General features: G+C 48.7%; 1 protein-coding gene across 3 annotated transcripts in view; it reads left to right on the forward strand.

The window, feature by feature from the left end:
* Positions 1 to 20534, forward strand: part of Snx29 (sorting nexin 29) — a 389526-nt gene that overhangs the window by 273722 nt on the left and 95270 nt on the right. For all 3 annotated transcript variants that reach the window (XM_076839902.2, XM_076839903.2, XM_076839904.2), the window contains 2 exons: positions 16054 to 16109; positions 18690 to 18771. In XM_076839902.2, the coding sequence (XP_076696017.1) occupies positions 16054 to 16109; positions 18690 to 18771 (138 nt within the window). The remainder of the gene's footprint in view (positions 1 to 16053; positions 16110 to 18689; positions 18772 to 20534) is intronic.

Here is a 20534-nt window from a genome sequence, read left to right on the forward strand (position 1 = left end):
GGAAGGTACCCCAGGATTCTGAGGTCACTTGAACCCCCATATTTCACCTCGTCTCTGTCCTCCAGCGGAGGTTTGTGTGTGCAGGGCTTGGGTTGATTGCTCACTGCACACCCAGCAGGAGGAGTGATGGACAGCGGCCAAGATGCTTTTGCAGTTCACAGGTCCCTCCTACTTACCACCCAAGGCTTTCCGGAAAGCGTCACTGTTTGTCCTTTGGATTCCATCTGACCTGGGTGTACGGCTTGGAGTAATTACAATCCTGAGTGCGTGGCACAGGCTCGTTGGTGGTACAAGCAAGGCCTGCTCTGACACTTGGCCTTTGGTCTTGCTCCATGAAGCCTACTCCCAGACCTCATTGTCACCTTGCCACATGGGTCATGCAGGCCCCTGGCTGCTTTGTCCCCCAGGTATAGTTCTCTCAGCACTTTAATTAGGTTGTGTGTGTTGGGGGGAGAGGTCCTGTGGTGGGGGCAACCACATGGGACCCCTGCTGGGCAGGATAGCCCCTCCTTCCAAGAGGTCACACGGTGGTGCTGCCCTGAACCATTTCATTTTGTCATCTTTCACATATGGACCTGCCTAGCCCCTTCCACTCCGTCTCTACCACACTCTACAAATTTTCTTGACCAAGACACATTCATCCAACTCTTAACTTAATTTGTTTCTCTTTCTGCTAAGTTATTGCATACAGTATTTCCAAGGATATGTACTAACCACAGGACTGGGCTTGCACAGACCCTCCAACTAGACATGTCCTGGGTACTTATCCTTAATTCAACACACTTCCTTCTCCAGGTGATGGAGTTCTCTTCTGATTAGTCATGCCTTACTCACCAGTTGCTTGTCACTTTTTAATCTTCCTATTTAAAGGAAATCTTTCTTGAAAAATAAAAGCCCATCTCGACTTCCTTCTCTCCAGAACCTTCCTCCATTAGCCTTGCTGAGCTGGGAGTGAGCAGCTTCAAGGGCATCTCAAGGTTGATTGTGGGAGGCTTGCTTCTCTCCTTGCAGTGAATGTGTAGTCTTCTAGTAAAAGTCAAGGCTGCCTTTCTGATTGTTTTTATGGAGTTGAAGTCCCTGGGCAGCAATTCTTTTGGGTCCAGAGCAGATTGTGCCTAAATACGTTGCTTTCTCTTTTCTTAGGGGTGAACAGAGTATGTGAGCACATGGGAGCAGAAGGGTAAGGGATAAGGGGATCCCTGATTTAGTGGCATAAATCCCACCATTGACTCCCTGACCTGTTCTTCTGAAGATGACCTCTTCCCGAGTGGTGAGTGGCACCTTGGTAGTGCCCATCCTGCCTGTTCGTGAGCTGTAGCCATTTTGCCCAAGAGGCCACAGAGCTGCTGCTCTGGTTTCCTCATCCACACCAAAGCAAGGGGCCACTGCGTCAGATGTAACTGATGTCCCAGCCAGGCGTTTTGAGGTCTGACTTGGCCAAGGGTCCTGATAAAGTTGAAAATACCTTAGACCCTTCCCCCCTTAGAATTTTATTTCTTTTCTGGGAAAGTGCTCATTTCATTTCTTCCTCCTCCTCCCTCCTCTTCCCTCCTTTTTTCTGGGGTCCAGGAATGTTATTGCCTTTGCCAATAAGAGTTGCAAGCCCTCAGCAGAAATTATTGCCTGTCCTGATAAACTTGTATCCACCTGTTGGCCCCAATCACTCCATATGGTGCAGATATTTTGCTTTTTTCTAAAACATTGCTGTTTCTTTAAAAAAAAAAAAATTGTAGTTGTTGATGGACAGCATGCCTCTGTTTTTTTTTTTTTTTTTTTTTTTTAATGTGGTGCTGAGGACTGAACCCAGTGCCTCACACGTGCTAGGCAAGCACTCTGCCACTGAGCCTTGGTACAAATATTTTTTATTTTTATTTTTTGGTACTGGAGATGGAACCCAGGGGTACTTTTACATTTAGCTCATCCCCAGAAAGAGGACTTCACTAAGTTGGTGAGGCTGGCCTTGAATTGCGATCTTCCTAGACATGGGACTAGAAATATACCACTGCATGGGCATCATTTTCTTTAAACTTAAGAAAATTATAAAACTTAACATTTAATAATACTTATGCATGGAAAGTCATGGTTACAAAGAACATAAAAAAGATATTTATACTCTTTTCTATAGATTTGATAAACTTTTAAGTTACAATGTAAAAGAGAACGACTTGGTGTTTTTGATGCATTATTTCAACTTTTATGTAGAAAGATAATCAGATATAACGGAAAATATTATATTAGCTTTGTTTTAAAAATAATTGGACGGATGCCACAGCAGGACCTGACGTCTGCGTTTTCCTGCCTCTTGTGTCTGCTCTTTTCCCTCAATCCCCCCGTGCCCCAGCACTTACCATTGCTGTGACATGTATTTGCAGCACTTGGTTTTCAAACTTTGTTTTTTGAAAGATGTGCTTTAAATTTTTTTTTTCTACCTGGTGGCATACACCTATAATCCCAGGTACTTGAAAGACTGAGGCAAGAGAATCTCAAGTTCAAGGCTGACCTCTGCAATTTAGTGAGACCTGTCTCAAAATAAAAATTAAAAAGGGCTGGGGATGTAACTTAGAGGTAGAGCACTTCTGGGCTCAATCCCAGTACCCCCCAAAAAAAGATTATATATATATATGAAAAGAAATCCATTTTTTGAAAGAATTTAAATAATGCACAACTTATGTACAGTACAGAACACAAGTGTCCCTCTCACAGAAATCCCACTGTGGAAAGTTTGGCACACATCCTTCCATGTATGTTTTTATGGGTGTACATATGCATACAGGAGTGTATGCATGTATGTGCACATAAAATACACTTGTTTAGCATAAGTGGGATAAGTCAGATTTCCTTCTTAATTCATGAATATACTTTGGCTTCTATTTTCCTCTTAATCTTTCAGTCTTCTCCATCCTTCAGGGTCTGGTTCAGTATTTAAGAAAGCGTGAGTGGACCTGTTAAATACTGCATTTTGGTTTTTTTGTTTTTTTTTTTGGCACTGAGGGTTGAACTCGGGGGCACTTTACTACTCAGGCTATATTGTCAGTCATTTTTTTTTTTTGCTTATTTTTAATTTTTTAATTTGGAGACAGGGCCTCACTAAGTTTCTGAGGCTGGCCTTGAACTTGTGATCATCTTGCCTTGGCTTCCCAAGTTGGTGGATTACAGGCCTACACCACTATGCTGACTTGATCTCCCGCCCCCACCCCCCGCCAGCATGCTTCCTTCCAATACTAGCTCATGGTTGTCCTTTGGCTTTTCCATGAAAGTAGCATTGATTGAGCACTTATCATATACAAAATTCTGTTCCAAGTGCTGTAAACGTGGTAATGAGCCCACGAGGTGTGGATGCTCCTGTCCCCATTCTAGAGATGAGGATACTAAGGTGCAGGTAGGATGGGTAAGGCCCCAAGTCCTAATGGCTAGTAAGTGAGGAGCTGGTGAGTCCCTTTTTTTTTTTTAGTCCTTGTGTACCCATCTTTAAATGGACTACTGAGGCCCAGTTAAGAGAGTTTGTATGAGGTCTAAATCAGATGACGCCTTCACATCACCCCAAGTCGGGATAGAGTGTCACTCCATCATGGTCCTGAGTAAAAGGCCTCCGTCCTGCTGAATTTCCTTCCTAGCACTCACCATCACTTGGCAAAGAGTTGGTCATGTGCCGTCTCCTGTCTGTCCCCATGTGCTTGACCGGGCTCCCTGTACCTGCTCCAGGGCGGTAAGCAGCTGTTGAACGGGTGGATGTTCGTCCTCACTTCTCCATTGCGTCCCCACCGTGGATGTCCAGAAAACACTTGGTGAAGCTGCCTGAAATGGCATTCTCTGCCAGCTCCACATAACAACAGAGGGCCCTGAACTTGACTCAAGATGGTCACATTGCTGTTTTTATTTGTTCTCCTGCTGTCAGGAATAAGAAGCTAGTGTGTCAAATATGTTGCCCACCCCTGATTTTCCTGACGTCTCAATTTAAATCCTTTCCAATTAGAGTATGAAATTATCCATCAGTCACAGAGAGGACTTGTGCCTTTGGTGGTGGCTGTCAGAAAATGCCAGACCTAACCGGAAAAGCTGTGGGGGAGGGAAGAGCTGGCTAGTGGAGACTGCCTGCTCCTGAAGCTGTCCACCAGAGGAGTGGGCAAGCCCCAGGTTGGCTGGTTCGAAGGAGGGTCCTGACTCCTGAAAAACTGAGGAACGCTGACCAGGCTTTCTCAGTTCTCCAGGGCTGAACAAGCCTTTCTGCTCAGTAACTCTATGGTTTCAAGCAAGATTCTCTCTCACTGTTCACATCTATAAAGTGGATTGTAGTATATTAGTCAGGGTAGATTGTGTTATGCTGTAGTAACAACCCCAAGAATTCATAAACGGAAAGGGGTTTCTCCCTCCCTCCTGCTACTCGTCCTTCATGGATTGGCAGGGCCTCTGCTGCTTGTATTTTAGCTGGGTATTAAGTAGAAGGACGAGAGCTTGACTGAGCACACAGTGACTCAAAGCTTCTACCCAGAAATGAGACATCACTCCTCTCTTAATTCATCAGCAAAGCAAGTCCCTGTGGACACATCTGACTTGATGGGGTGGGCCGTAGTCTTGCTGCACCCCAGGAAGAGAGCAGAACTGCTGATGCGTAGCCCAGGGCTCCCACAGGTGTCACCTGGCTCCCAGGAGTTCTAAGGACTCGGCCAAGTGACATATTGCCTGCACTTAGTAGGCACTGAGTGGACTGTAGTGCCGCTGGTCTGGTGGAGGCGGAACGATGCTGATTGGAGACTCAAAGCTGATCCACAAAAGCTTCATCTTACTGATCTCTTTGAGTTCCCTGAGTTTCAGGTATTGTGCTTTGAACTGAGGATCAAAGTAACACCTATGTGCTCTGTGTCCTTGACGAGCTCATGATCTCCCCTTGGCAGCAGGGATTGAGGGGTTGCTTTGGGGTTTTCATTTTCAGCCTCGGTCTTGCTAGAAAAACTTGCAGACTAAATCTCTACCCAGTGTTGGCAGCAGAAACCCCAAGGGCTGTTCTGATCTAACTGGACTAGTGTGTTGAACAATCTGGAACTGGCAGTCCTGGGCAGGAGAGCAGGAGGGCAGCAGGGCAGGAGATGCTGATTGGTTCACATTATTTTATGCCCACCCAAGGGTCAAATCTCTCAGAGGGATGATTGCCCAAGAGAGGAGTGGGTGCCAGGCAGCAGCCAGCCAGACCCCATCCCTTTTTCTTGCCCCCTCCCTCCTCCTTGTGGGGAAGACACGGAAGCTCAGAGCAGGACAATGACCTGCTTGCTGCCAGTTAGCCTAGTAGAGTGGGGACAGTTGTGGGTTCAGAACTGTGCCCTCTTGTGCTTTGGTTCAGTTCCAAAAGCATCCTCTCCAAGAGTCATTGGGTTCAAAAGGCATTGGAGACACATGGCACTTATAAGATGTGATACTGAAAAAGGTTAAATTTCACCGGGCCTGGCATCCTTGATTAGCAGAATGTGGTCATGCTTATTGACAGAGGAGACTGAAAACAAGCCACTTTCTCCCTGCTACTGCCCTGAGCTCCACGTGGAACTAAGGTTTAGGGCTCTGAGGGTTTTGGTGATGGCTTCCTGCATGGTCAATGCCAGTGAATGGAGGCCACTCAATGACAATAACACCCTGTCTTGCCTGGTGGTGGAAGGCCCTGGTGTGTGTGAAGGGGGCTGATGACCTTCGTATGAGAGCATTTCTGGAAGGTGCCATTTTGGACTTACTGCCTGTCTTCAGAGTTGCTGTCACAGAGCAGATTGTCCAGAAGGTAGGTTCCAGAACACGACCCTTGGTTGTCTGAGGATGGAGATCTCTTCTCCAAGCATTCTTACTCACTCCTGCTATGAATGGTCTAATCTCTTGGCTGCAGAATGGAACTCCTGAGGCTAAGAAATTTCTTGGACTGTTTGCATCCAGCCTCCCACCCACCCCTCTGGCATTTCCGGAAGCCCATAGCACAGGGGCTAGGGGCAGGTGGATGAATTTAGAAATGGACTTGTACCTACAGTCATCGTTCACCCTGAGGAATGTCTTAGCTACCCCACTCCACAGCCTCCTGGAACACACTTGCCGCCTCAGTCGGGAGAGGCCGCTGCACTGCCCGCCCTCACCTTGCTCGCCTCCCTGTGCCAGGTGCTGGGATGGAATAGCCCTCCTGGCTCTGAATTTTCATTCCTTCACTGACTCCCTCCAAAGCCTCTTGGAGAAGTATTAGTCCCTGCTTTATAATCGAGAAAAAGGAAGACACACCACAGAGGTCACATGCCCTGCTCAAAGTAGTAGAGTCCTAGTGCCAGCCTTGGCCCATCTGGCCCCAGGGCCATGCTCTGGGGAGGCGCTGGGATGCCCTACCTTGGGCTCAAGTGTACATTGCCTGGCTCCAGTCCTGCCTGTACCATTTAGAACCCTGTGCCCTTGAGCTGGGTGAGTGACAATGATCCTGGTGCCTCTGCTCAGGATGACAGAGGTAAAATGCTTCAATGGGGTCAGGCATTGGGCAGGAGGCCACTCAGTGTTAGCTGTCATGTTTGTTCCTTGGGCTCCTTAACACATGACCACCTGTGTGGGGTCTCACAACAGTACCCTGCTCCCTCCCAGTTCTGGAGGCCAGAGTTCTGAAGGCAGGGGTCAGAGCAGGCCTCGCTCCCTGGGGAAGCTCTGGGCAGGGTGCCTCCTTACCTCTTCCAGCTCCCCTTGGCTCCAGGCATTTCCTGGCTCGTGGCCACATCACACTAGTCTCTGTCACAGTCGTCTTCTGACCTGCTCCTCCATCCTGTATGCCTGTCCTCTGGATAAGGATAGTTGTCACTGGGTATAGGGCCAAATGGAACCTACAAAGAGCCCTTTTCCACATAATGTCACATTATAAGTTCTGAGACTTAATGTGGAAGTGACCTTTGGAAGCTACGATTCAATCCATTGCAGCTGCTGTTATTGAAAAAAGGAGTTTTTGTTTGTTTATTGTTTTAGAAACAAATAATATATGGATACACTCTCACAATACATTCTCAATGTAAATCTTCAGACTTTGAGTTAAAAATCTCTTTGACCACCACCCTGGATTCCGTTCCCTTTCCCAAAGATAACTATTCCAGTGAGTTTGGTGCTCATCCTTCCAGACCTTTCTATTAGGATAGAAAGATACTTGCTTTCATGCAGTTTTTTTCCTGTTGCCAGGTACCATTAGGGGGCTTGTGTATACTGAGGCATCCTTCACCCCAAGACTTTCCCTACAGGTGAGCCATCGACTCTGTTCTGAGAGGGGCTGGCAGAGGGGCTGGTGCAGCGTTGGTGTCCTGCTGCCGCTGGGCTCTTGCCTGGTTGGTGGGCGAACTGCAGCATTTCCCCCTCTGAAGTCCCTCCAGAGTCTCCCCACTGAGAGAGCAGCGACCAAGGGCCTGTTCTCCCCTCCTGCTCCAAATCCGCTTCCCCTCCCACCCTGCCTTGTGAATCGGCCTCACAGCCAGGTCTGTGTGGTTGATTGTGTTGCTGGGTTGTGCGAGGCCAGCTCTCGATGATCACGTGCGCCTGGGCTCTTTCCTTCCATCATCTCCCTGGTACTTGCGTGGTGTGTGACTCCTGAGCAGAACTTGGTGCAAGCTTCTGGAGTCTGACTGTGAGTAAGAGGAGCGCACAGGTGTGTTGCAAAGGAGCAGCTGGCCCCTCAGCCAGGGTGAGGGCTGCCGTTCGCCCCACTGCCATGCCCTCAGCCAGGGTTTCCAGGGCATCTCGATGCTGCAGACCACTGTTGACCCCCTTGAGCTGCTGCCTGCTGAGAACTGCCAGGTGCTGGGTGGGCAGCTCTCCTGAAGAAGCCCAGCCACAGCCCCCAGCACAGCTGCTGTTTTACGGGAGGAAAGTGAAGTCAGAGAAGTGTCTGCTGGTTGAAGGCTACACAGCCAGGTCAGAACTAGTGTTTAAAAAAAATATTCAAAATGAGGAAAGAAATCACAGCAAATCACAATTAAAGAGCTGATACACCACAGAATCCAGAAGAACACAGTTTCAGTAACCACCTGGTGCACTGTCATTCTTTTTCCCTTGAAGCTCTATGCTCCGATAGCCTCTTTATAAGACAGAGCTATTATATCATTTTCTATACAGAGAATAGAAATAATTCAGTTGTTCTAGTCTGGTAGAGCAGGCTAGAACAACTGAATTATTTTTTCCAACATCTTATTTAAAAATTTAAAAGCAGTTATGTGAAATAATTTTTTAGTGAATACCTGTGTACTTGCCACTTAGATTCCACCGTCACATTTACTGTGCCTCTTACTTTGTCCATCCATCATCCATTGTTTGCCTACCACTCACCTGCGTACCCCTCCACACACCTATCATTTCATCATTTAAAAAAAAATTAATTTCAAAGTAAATTGCGTACACCAGTACGCTTCCTCCAGACACTTCAGGGTCTATGTAGCGCTTTTCTTTATCCCAAGATGTCCCTTCGTGCCCCTTCCCACTGTTCCCTATGGCCACCCTCCCAGAGTCGACCACTATTCTGGTTTTTTCCATTATGGACAAAAGTTTTACTTCTCATTGAAACTTGCATGGTGGTTCCATTTATTTTTTGAAAGGTTAATAACTCGCACATGATAAAAATTTATGTCACAGAGTTTTATAGAAAAAAAAGCAAATCTTTCGCTCCCTTCTGACCCTCACTTCTGGCTGCCCTTCCCTCCCAGGCATCCGTGATTGGCAGTTTCTAAAAATGGTCAGTGCCCATAGACACACAGCTCTCATCCCAGCACACAGATTGACGTACCTCCTGCTTCTCTGCGAAAATAGTAGCTTCCCTGACACACCGCTTTGCATCTTGCTTTTGACGTTCTATCCTGGAGGAGACCTGTGCTGTTCCTTTAGTAGCCACACAGTCTGGCGGTATTGTATTCTGTGTGGCTATTTCATTACTTGTCCCCAGGCTTCCATGCTGTCACTGTGCTGCAGTGAAAGTCCTGTAGATTTGTCTTCGCACATATGTTGTCTGAGCATCTTAATTACTTGGAAAGGAACTAGAGGTCCATTCTTAGTAACTCAGATATTTTTCTCACACCCTTCCCTTCCCTTTCCTTTCCTCTTACAACCATCCCTTCATCCATCTGTCTGTCTGGACATCTGCTCATCTGTCCCTCTAGTGGGAATGTTCATTGAGCAATCGCAGATGCCTGCTGCCATCATGGGCACTCAGAACATCATCCTTGAGACTGTCATTATCTTTTGGGAAAAACAGATGCATCAAAACCGAATTCACAGAAGTCTGATAGCCTGTCTGGGTTTCTGGGATATCCAGCGGATAAAATGAAAATTCTTTAAGCTCTTATTTGCCGTTTGCCTACTCCCAGCCAAGGTTTAAAAACCTTGACTGTTTTTAAAACCACATGGATTCGATGCCTCTAACTGTAGATATGTGACAAACAAATTAACAGACAAGCATGGAACCCGGGAAGTGGTCCAGACCCAGGCCAGCTGCCTCCTGGAGGCAAGGATTGCACATGGCCAGCCTCATGAGCAGATCAGCAGCCCGAGCCTGGTCACCCCAGCTGGAGGCCAGAGCCATGCCATTCCACACTTTGTTCCTTGTTGCAAAAGGACATGAGAAGGCAGGAGTGCTGGGGTGGAGAACAGGCACCATTTTTGGTAGAGAGCTAACTGACTAAGGGAAGGCTGTTGGACAACAGAGGCAAGAGAGAAAGTGACTGGAAAACACAAGTCATGGGCCATTTCATGGTTGGGGACAAAGATTTGCTGCCCTGTTGTGTCTTCCTTCCTGCCTTCTTTTGAGTGGTGGATCTGAGTGCCCTGTTGTTAGAAGAGAGGAAGTAAGATTCTTTTTCTTTGTGTTTTTTTTTTTTAAATCTCCAAACTAAGTTATTTTTACCATGCATGAAGATTTTGAGTTTGCTACAAAGCAGTTTAAAAATTGATGGACGTTTCAGTGTGGAAACTGAGCTTATATGATGATTCCTTCATTGAATCAGTCACAGTCAGTACCCACAGCGTGCCAAGTGCTGGGCCAGCTGCTGGGTGTCACGGAACTGGTAGGCATGGTGAGCAATGGGGATGGGGAGCCTGCTGTCTGACTGCAGAGGGGTCCAGGGCACAGCTCAACATGGAGTGATTACAAGCTGAGGATTGTGGGTGGCAGAGGGTGGCTTTGGGAAACCTGTTTAGATGTGGTGGTTAGAGAAGGAGCCTCCTAGGAATTCACATCTCAGCTGAGACTGAAGAATGAGACCTACTGGCCTCGAAAAGAGAGGGGAAGACAGGGTGAGGATAAGAGGGAGTGTAAGAGACTTGTAACACTGGCCACAGGTTCCATGATGGTCAGAGGGAGGAAATGGGTGAAGGTGTTGTATACAGTAGGTGCTCAAACCTTGTTGGTCAAAGCCCTCTTACCTGTGTTGTTGATTTTTAAAATGGCAGCAAAGACTGGGTGGCATGTGGTAAGCAGGGAAGAAATCAGGGCTTGCGGATGCCTAGTGACTTCTCTATGCTGTGGCAGGCGCCCAGGAGTAGCTCAGAACACCCAGGTAGCCCTGTTCCTGGGAACTTCTGTGCTCAGCTCAGGGTCTGGAGGCATTGACTGTGTGGGAAGAGGTCAGAGAGGACCTGGTCAGAGGCCTGGCCTTGCTCTCCATGCCTGGGACCTACCCAAAGCCATTCTGCAGTGACAAAAACAAAAGACTTAGGGTTTTCAGCCACTGTTCACCTGTGGACATCTGCTCTAGAGTGGCAGCTCCCTCAGATGGCCTTCACCCTGTTGGAGGTGCTTCACCAATACCAATTGGGTTCTATGATCTTCCGAGCCTTGTGGAGGCTAAGTGCACAGACGGAGGCCTCTGCATCAAGGGGAAGCCTGGTGTGGTGGGTAGGGTGCTCTGCTCTGGGCCCACACCTGCATTCGAGTCCCATCTCTGTTGCTCACGAGTCCAGTGGCCTTGGGCAACTTCTGTGGACTGTCTTTGTTGTGTGTCAAACCTACCCCAAATTTAACAGCTTAAGTATTTTAAGTTTTCTTAAATGATTTTGTGGGTTGACTAGGCTTAGCTGAGTGGTTCTTCTGCTTCATATGACATAGACCAGGTGCAGTGATCTGGAACCGCACGGAACTGGACGTCCAAGATGGCATCCTTATTCATCCGGCTGTTGTTGCTGACTGTCCACTATGATGTAGATGGAATTATGGACCAGAATTCCTCATGCATCCTACCCCTACCTGCAGATAGTTGAGCACTTGAAATTGCTGAGGCTCCTGAGCAGGCTAGGAGACTGGGTGGGTTCCTGACAATATTCCTCCTCCTGTTTATTCACACGGAGCCCTCTTGTCCTGCCTGTGAGTAGAGGTGACACCTCTGCCCACAGGCTGTTGAGAAGAGGACCTGGGACCAGCTGTGACATGAAAGCACTCAGCTGTGGGCTGCAGCTGAGTGCATCTCCGAGGAGGGGAGGCTTTTGCCAGCCCTGTCCAGATCCTGATTCCACCCAAGGGAGGGAGCTTGCTTTTTTTGTCCATGGATTTGACAGATTGGCTGATGTTCCTTCCCTCCCCTCCCTTCTCTCCTCTTCCTTGCTCCTTCATAAGCATTTATTAAGCAATGGACGATCCTCCACTTTGGCAGAGCTATAGAACTTCTAGGGTCTGCCCAAGTTTGGGGAAGTGACAAGCATGGTGCAGGCTGAGCCAGTGCTGGAGTCCATGTTGATGTGGGAGTCGGAGCTCAAGGCCTGAGAGAGAGCTGCCCTCATGGCCCATCCCTGCCCCTCAGGCCCAGGGAAGCCCACGTCAGGAAGCCCTGCACCAGGAGCGAATTCTTCACAGATTTCTGCCCCTCTGTGTCCTCACACATGCAACGCTGGTGCCGTCTGCTCCAGGAGGATCGAGGACTCTTGCTGCCCTGTTTCCCTAGCACTAGGCTCTGCTCTCCCTGCACCCAGCTATTGTCACATGATTGCACAGACCACAGGCAGAGGGGGAGCTGCCCATTTCTTTATGCCCTGTATGGAAGGTGAACCAAGAGAAGGCCACGTCCCCGAGATGAGTCCTTCAAGATTCTCCAGACTTCAGGAGGCCATAGGGCATGTTGGTGGCTAATATCAATAGAAAGTTGATATTTTTGTATAAAATAGTCTCTGCCCCACCCTCTTCTATCACCAGCATATGAAGTAGAGGAAGCTTTCTGGATGTTTGCTGTGGACTCCAGGGGAGCTCTGGCGCCATTCTGGGCAGGCAGCAAAAAGACAGTTGTAAGATGCTCACTGAGCCTGGTCTGCCACTGTCACCCTGCTACTGCCCTGGAGCCTGGCCTCATGCTCCGCAGAGAATTGCAAGTTCATGGGTTCTTCTAAGCAGCCTCGTGGGCACTCCGGTAGACACACAAACATCTGGCTTGCTACTCCCAGTAAGGCCACAGCATTAGCAGAAAAATGTTTAAATCAAAAGGACTTGGCCCCAGACCCATGCACTGGCCATCTAAGATTCTCCAAAAACCAGCAGCCTGGAGGGGAAACTGATCTGGACCTTGAGTTGATCCATTTGGAAGAAGCTGTTTGTTGCTTGTAATTGTAAAGTGATGTCTGTCCATAAGATGGCCACCCTGTCTGTCTCTTCCTTCCATTCCTTTGGTTGCCCTTTGTTTCTGCTTTGTGGGATGCCTATGGTCAGGTGCTTGGGAATGAGGCCCCTGGAGACAAGCTCTGTTCCCTTTGTGTTTGGGCTGTGGCTGTGTTTAAAGGAGGTGGTGTTTGTGCATCATGAGGGAACTGGTGTCCCCAGAGCCTGTGAGTCACTCCTCCAGTCTGATCCTTAATCCACACACCATGCCCAGAAGAGCCTGCCTAGCCCCAGGTGCAAGGGAAGATTCAGAAGTTCGATGGCCGAGCACTACTTACAGTCCTGCTGAGGAGCAGATGCGCGCCCCTCCCACTGGACTCTGTGGGTGCACAAGGGAGAGAGGAGGATGGTGTCTGGAAGGCCACGTGGGTGCAGAACCCTGGCTCCATCCTTTTCCATCCTTGATCAGTGAATGCGAAGGCAAAGCCCCTTTCATCTGGCCTTCTGCATCTTGGTGAGATGCCTGGGGTGGGAAAGAGATGCAGAAACCACATGACGCACACTGAGCTTGCTCCAGGACGTGTGTCTGCCTGTGGCCACTCAACTAACACGTCCTTGATGTAGAAAATGCTGAAAAGTTCCAAATCTAAATCACAGACTCGTCTCTCAGAGGCAGCTGGCTTCTTTCCTAGATGTGGCCCCTGTCATCTGGCATCTCTCTCAGATACAGCCACTGTCGTCACCTGGCTTCTTAGATAAAGCCACCATTGTCACCTGGCTCTTTCTCAGAGGCAACCACTGTGTCATTTGGCTGCATCTCACCCCAACCCTGCTGACACCAAGTGAGCTGGGGAATCACACTGGGCATTTGCAGTCTCTAGCTGCTTGTTATTAAACGGAGACTAGAGTTTTTTATCTCTTTCATGAAACATTTATCAAAAGCACTCTTTTGGGGGAAGCTAATACATTTGTATTAAATTTCTTTAACTTCCTTCACAACTCACATGCCATCAGAGTATTTGCGAGTAGCCTCATTCCCAGTGCTATGCTCCCAGGCCCTGCCCATGGACACCCCTTTCTTTGGTCTCTTGGATTCACGTCTTCAGCTTTTTGATGCAGAAACAAGTTCAGTGGGATCGTCTCACTTCCCCATGTCTGCCCCCGAGGCAGCGTTCTGGCCCTAATCTGCACCCTGCTTTTGCTTCCCCTACTGATCTAAGATGTCTTTTCATAATAACACAGAGAAAGCTAGTGCATTCTTCAGAAGCATGATTACATTTTTTTAAAGTAATTTAAGCCATACTTTTTTTTTAATCTTACCAAAAGAGGAAATGAAAAATGAACCTTTTTCCTCCCAATCTCACCCCTAATCTGTTATTGGTAATAGCCATTTTTCCTATTTATTACGTATTTTTCCAGAATTACTTTTAGGTCTGTAGCCTCAGGAATGTGTGTGTGTGCAATGTGTCTGCACACATATACACACGTGAATGCAAAGCCTATTTGAAATTTCTTCAACCTGGCCATCTCATGTGGACATCATAATTTCTTGAACCACTTCTCTGCAGTTGGATCTTTAGATTGTAATCTTTTTCTTTAAGTTCTTTAAGCAGTGTAAAGAGGAATGATCTTTTACATAAATTTTTGTGGTGTCTTTGGGTTTCTTATAGATGAATTTTGTTGGTGGGTTCCTGGGTCACAGGACATGGATATTTTATTGGATCTTGGTACATGTAGCCTCATGTTTCCTAATATTCCATCTCTTTGCAGTCACCTGTAGGAAAGTGGTGGTCACTGCAGTAGCGAGGTGGCACCAATGCCCAGCCCAGCAGGTCCCTGGACCCCTGGGGTATAAGACTGTAGGAAACTGGGGCTCTGACCAGAAGCAAGGCAGGAGTCTCCTGGCTGCTTTGCAGGAGTCCGTTCGCAGTGCCATCACAGGGACATCTGCTTGCAGCACAAGCTGGTGGCTCAGCACAGATGTCTGTGGAGGGCTCAACCTAGTGGCTCTCCCTGTAGCTGCCATGTACAGGAAGAAGGCCCCCTTGAGCTGGCCAGCCAGGTTCTGTGTCTGAACACACTGCTGAAGGGTAAAGAACACACCACCCTGCCTTCTCAGGTGCTGCTATCAGAGCTCAGAGATACGAGATCTTTCTCCCGGCAGGCTCTACTCTGGGTATCTTACATATAACAGCTCACTCTATCCTTAGGACAACCCCATGTCACTGTTACACCCACCTCACAGTTGAGAAAAGAGCAACACAGAGAAGTGATTTGCTCTTAGCCCACACAGGAAGAAGGGGTCTGACCCTGGGCCCAGGCTCCATATCCACTGTACTCCCACCCTCAAAGCCAGAACCTAGTTCTTCAGGAAGAGCTGCTTCACGTCCAGCCTTCCAGGCCGAGGGGCTTCAAGCCTTGCCTTTGAGCTGGTTTTCCTCTTTGCTGAGGGTTCCCGACAGAGGAAACTTAGAAGTCTTAAAGGCCTGGGTTCCTGTCTGCTTCCTGATATGATCTTGGGCAAGTTACGCATCCTTTCTTGCCTCCTCCGAAAAGTTGGGGGATAACACCCATCCCTGGGGTTGTTATGGAATTGGCAAGATTGTGGATAAACTGAAGTCCTGAGAGGTGAAGGTGTGAGTTCAAGGGTCTCTCTTTTCCCCTCACTACCTTATGTTCTTCCCCATTCCATTGGGTTCCCCTTAGCCTTGGCCCACATCTTAGAGCCCTAGCGGGTTCAGTTTCTCAAGGAAACAACTTTCCTGGATTTTGGAATAACATTGCTGTTTATGGAGCATCTACTGGTGCTGAGCATTTTGCAACCTGCATTATAGAACAATTGTGAATCCTGTGACAGTCCTGAGGATTGGTTTCCCTGGGACAGAATCAAGGCTGGAAGTGTGGGGCTCACTCGGGATCCCATAGGCTGTTGAGTGTCTGCTGGACCCTTGTCTCCATCAGAATCCCTGGGCAGCCCTGGTGGGGACCATTGTATCTTGAAGCCTGGTTTCTCTTACCCCATCACATCTTCACAAGGCCCCTCTGAGTGAGGAGAAGCCAGGTGCTGCCTGAACTTCTCATACATTGTGGGAAAAGGTCAGGGTAGACATTAGCCTTTGGTGTTCGCGTGTCTGTGTGATGCCCATCATGGTGACAATGGATATTTTCCCCATCACCATCTGATATCTTGCATCTCAGATCCTAATTAGCCCTTTATAGCTCCAAAATTACACGCTTTTACATGCCTGTGATTATCTCAATAGGATTAGCAGTCCTTTTCCTGTAAAGATAATTGAGATGGCTCATGGTGGCATATTTTATTACTGCAACATTATCTCCAGCCATCCCTGCACAAAATCTCTCACTATTTTCTAGTAACTGCTTCTTCACCTCATTCTGAACAGGAAATGTTCGGGGATCATTGCGAGGCAGAAATTGTCTGTGATTATGCAAACCATGGTAACCGTATGCATTTTCTCTCTTCCTCTCTCCTTCCCTGGTGGTAGGTGCCTGGAGATTTGAGTCAAACATCCGAAGACCAGAGTTTGTCAGATTTTGAAATGTAAGTCCATGGCATGTGCTCACGAGGGGTACTTTAGAGACAGGGCTCTGTTGCTGGCTTAGGTCCCAGAAGACCCCCCCACGGGGAAACAGAAATCACCATTAAATCCACATCAGGTTGATTTGGTTGTCATGGAGGGTGCTTCTCCCGCAGCCTGGGCCTTCTGGTGTGCTTTATCTTCCCCTTGGGTTTTTGAAAATCTTTTTCCCTGGCTGACATTTCGGATTTGGAAAGTGTCACATAAAATTTTGAATTTTAAAAATTTCATTTGAAAGTTAGATTCCCATGCCTGTGGCCACAGTCCCCAGGGCAGGGAGCAGCTGTCCCCTTCACACAGGGCAGTGCGCTGGGTCGGCTGTACCCCTCGCTCTCTGTTGGTTCACCCAGCAGCCCCTTGTAGATAGTGGTATCTGCATCTCCTGGGTCATGAGCCTCCCGTGATCTGTGCACAGCTCTGATTCCATTTGCCTCTTGATACCCTAGAGAAACCATTGGTCTTGAGATGATTTCTATTCAGGTTTCCTTGGGTTTGGGATGTGGTCTGAGTCCTGGGTTAAGGGCCAGGCAGAATCTTCTTCCCTGTCCTTCAGATGTGGCCTGTTGAGGAAGGTTCAGCTTCCCCTCACTCAAGCCCAGGAGGTGGAGGCCAACCTGAGCAGCATAGCAGGACCCTGTCTCCAAACAAAAAGACAAGGAAAATAGAAAATGTAGCCTCCTTCTCAGAAAGGGTCAAACAGGAAAAGTCACTTCTGAAGGGGGAGCGCAGGGCAGGGCATCAGAAAGAACATTTTTTGGAGCCAGGCTACCTGCTTTGAAACCTCAGTCCCTGAACCTCACTGGGACTTGAGGTGAAGCTCCTGATGCCATCCTTGCAGGGTTCTGGTAGCCATTTGAATGAGATTATAGAAAATCCAGGGCACCAAGGGGTTCCTTATTGCTGGGGGGCCACCATGGGAAGGGGGTAATGTCTGGGTGGGCAGGGAGAGGAGGTGAAGAATGGAAGTCCAGGGTGACTTGCTTCCCATTGGCCTGTGGGTGGCAGTCAGCAGGAAAAGGCTACTAGAATGGCCACTGGAGGAGACACCTATGGTGGGAGGAGCGGAAGGTGGGAGGATGTTCCCGGTGGAGGAGACACCTATGGTGGGAGAAACTGGGAGGAGTGGAAGGTGGGAGGGCGTTCCCAGAGACCAGTCATTGGTGATGGGGAGGGCCTGGGGAACTACGTCTACCGAACACTTGCTGTGGGCAAAAGTCCTTCATGTGTCCCATAAAGAAAGCCCTCTCGGACCTCTGACTCCATCTCCAGCCCTGCCCTCTCTCCTCCCTGCACACCAGGTGCTGCCCGGTTCCTCTCCTGTAGCCACCGGTCTCCCCCGCACCAGGACTGCTGTCTTCTTCACTTAGCCCACGCATGCCAGCGTTTCCTCTGTCCAGGCGCTGCTCTAACTGTCCCGCCACGCCTCTCAGAGGGGTGTCGTCTCACAGATGACAGGCTTGAGCTGGGGTTCAAACTCTCCTGATCTGGTCTTTGCAGATGTTAACTCCCCTGCCAGAAGCAGCCTTCTAGCTGCAACCTCTCCTCAGCTTGCCAGACTCTGTCCCCATAGCCTGGCCCAGACGGCAGCACACCCCCTGGCATTCACTCTCCTTAGATCTGGTAGCACTTGGTGACACACCAATGCTAATTAAATAATTTCTGTGTAACAACATTAAGCACATATGCACCTAACATCAGAGCCCCAAAACATTTGATGTAAAAATAGAAATGAAGGCAGAAACGGGCACTTCTATTATAAGAGTTGGAGACTTCAGGACCCCACTTTTACTGATAGATAAGACAACCAGACAGGAGGTCAGTGAGGAAACAGAACACTTGAACAACACTGTGGTGAGCTACAGCCGTGGCCACGGCCATGTATTTGAATATCAATCTTAAAACTTCATTAGACCCACAGACAGTGTTTTTGGAAAAGTCGAAAGAGTACTTGTGCCTGGCATCCTGGTTTTCCCACTTGTTACTTTCTGGTGTCCTTCCCACCTCCTGCCCCAAACAGCTGTCACTCAGAGCCATGGTGTTGGTCTCCTGAGCACTTTTGTGGAGTCTCACATGAAATGGGGGTGAGAGTTTGAAGTCAGTGCAGTGAAGAGACAGTGTGGCTGCACAGGGTGCTCTAAAGCTGTTGGTGTCCTTCTGCATGGCTTCCTGTACATCCCTATTGCTGTCCCCAAGGAGAGGTGGAGCCTGAGCATCAGACACATCCTAGGCCCAAGGCATCTTCTGAAGGCCAAGGTCCCTCAGCAGGCAGGAATGATAGGGCAGCTCTTTCTCATTTCAAAAAATAAACTGCATGTGTAAACTTACAACATATAACATGTTATATAAATTTATATGGTTGTATATATTGAAAACAGTCCTGGGAGATGAGGGGTGGGACTTGAACTGGTCCCTAGGTTCACTATCAAGCAATACATGTTGTATGAATTTTTTGTGCAGAATTTTAGAGGAGAAAATTGTTTCCTGTGCTGGTTTCTGTATAGTTGTTGGTTTCTGTAAGTGACAGTGTGATTTCTCTTGGTCAGATCTAACCGGGCGCTGATCAACGTCTGGATCCCATCGGTGTTCCTCCGCGGCAAGGCAGCGAATGCATTCCACGTGTATCAGGTGAGCTCGGGGTTCTAACGCCAGCCCTGTTTGTTAACCAGGTGCTGAGCCCCCTTGGGGCTGGGGTGCTGTAGTAGGAAGGAGGCCACAGCCCTCCAGCCGCCCTGAGGAGGTGTGTGTGGCCCTTTGTCCGTGAGGAGGAGTGGGGGAGAGCCTAGTGCCAGTTGAGTCTCCCAGGGTGACAGCTGCTGAACTGAGCTCAGGCTGCTTGAGCAGACGTGGGGATCTGTTGGCTGGTGTGGTGGTGACAAGTCCTGTGCTAGGTCGGGCCTCAGGCATGCTTGGCCTAGGGTCAGGAGCCTGCTGCTGCCTCCTCTTCCTGCTGCGCAGCCAGCATGGCTGGGTCTCTGCAGCTGATGGGAGTTCCCAGCAGCCCCAGGCTTTGGCGGGATCCTGGGCCTCAGCTCGCTGGTCTGTCTGGGATCTCGGGTCCATTCCTGAACCTTGGGGTTGGGTGGTAGACTTTCTTGGCTGGCCCAGTTTCGCTCGTGTACTGTGGCTGATGCTGGGACGGACCTTGACCTCATGTCTGAGAAAGGGGAGAGGTGGTGGCCCAGAGGAAAACCAGGCCACTGTCTTCAACAGAAGGGGCAAGGGGGACTTGACAAGCTCAGACTGTGGACATCTCTGCTTCCCTGCAGTACAGGTGGCCTCTCTAGGAGATGTTTGGGTTTCTAGGTCTGCAGACCCTTGTCTGCTTTGGCGGTGACTTTGCAGTCAGGAGAACCCCGTTTTCCTCCTTGCTCTGATTTCCCGATGCCCCTCTGAGCCCTGTCTACTTCCAGACTTTTTTCTTACCCTGAACCCTGACAATAGCTTCTCGTGTCTGCTGATTCTGGAACTGCTTGTTTCAGTGCTGCTCTTGAGCCGCTTCCTGCTTCCGCTCCCCTCTTGAATCAGTGATTTCATGAAGTGAAGTTCTGACTCCCCTGAGCTCTGTGGAAACCTGGGCGGGGTTGCCATTTTTCTTAGCAGGGATTGACCTCTCTCCAGGGAAGCAGGACGGTGAAAAGGGACCCTGAAGTTGCAATTAGGAGCCCTGGCTTAAGTCCTGTGACCTTAGGTAAATCTTGTTTGTCTCTAAGTGGAAGTGGCAGCACTTATCTTGTGAAACTGCTGTGAGATTAGGAAGAGGTGCTTCATTTCCTGCCTTCTCAGACCCTGTTTGGTCTCAGATATAAGCATAACTTGTGCATATTAGAATCTCAGAGACAATGAGCTGGAGTCTGGCACAAGAAAGTCATTTTAGTTTACACATTCATCTGGGCGACAGTGCACTTTTCATATGTACTGGGAGAGTCTGAGTGTTGATGACATGCTCTCAGCTCTGGTTTAAAAAGAGAACCAGATATGACAGACTTGCAAATATCCTCTTCTTACCCCAAAGCAAAAGAAACAAAAACAAAATAAAAAACCCACCCAAAGTGGGTCATTTGAGTGACCTTCAAGTTCTGCTTTGCAGTCATTGGAATGCTGGGAGGTGTTGCCTGGTGAAGGAGGCAGTTTTATCTTAGAGCAAAATTAAAATGTGCTATCACTTGAGAGGTTTCCTTGACCTTTTATACCCCCCCCCCCCCGTCCCCTGTCCCCATCCCATGAAGTGATCTAGAGATTTTAGCTTCTGAAAGTCAGCTAGGAAGTGAGATGGGCACAGCAAATCTGCTGTTGCCTGGGAGACTGTTCCCACAGTGGCCACAGTGGCCTTAAAGCCACTCTCTCCCCCGTTCACTGTTTCCAGAGCTCTCCAGGGCATGGCTCAGCCG

Source organism: Callospermophilus lateralis, chromosome 19 (genome assembly GCF_048772815.1).
Source record: "Callospermophilus lateralis isolate mCalLat2 chromosome 19, mCalLat2.hap1, whole genome shotgun sequence".
NCBI classification, from domain to species: Eukaryota; Metazoa; Chordata; class Mammalia; order Rodentia; family Sciuridae; genus Callospermophilus; species Callospermophilus lateralis.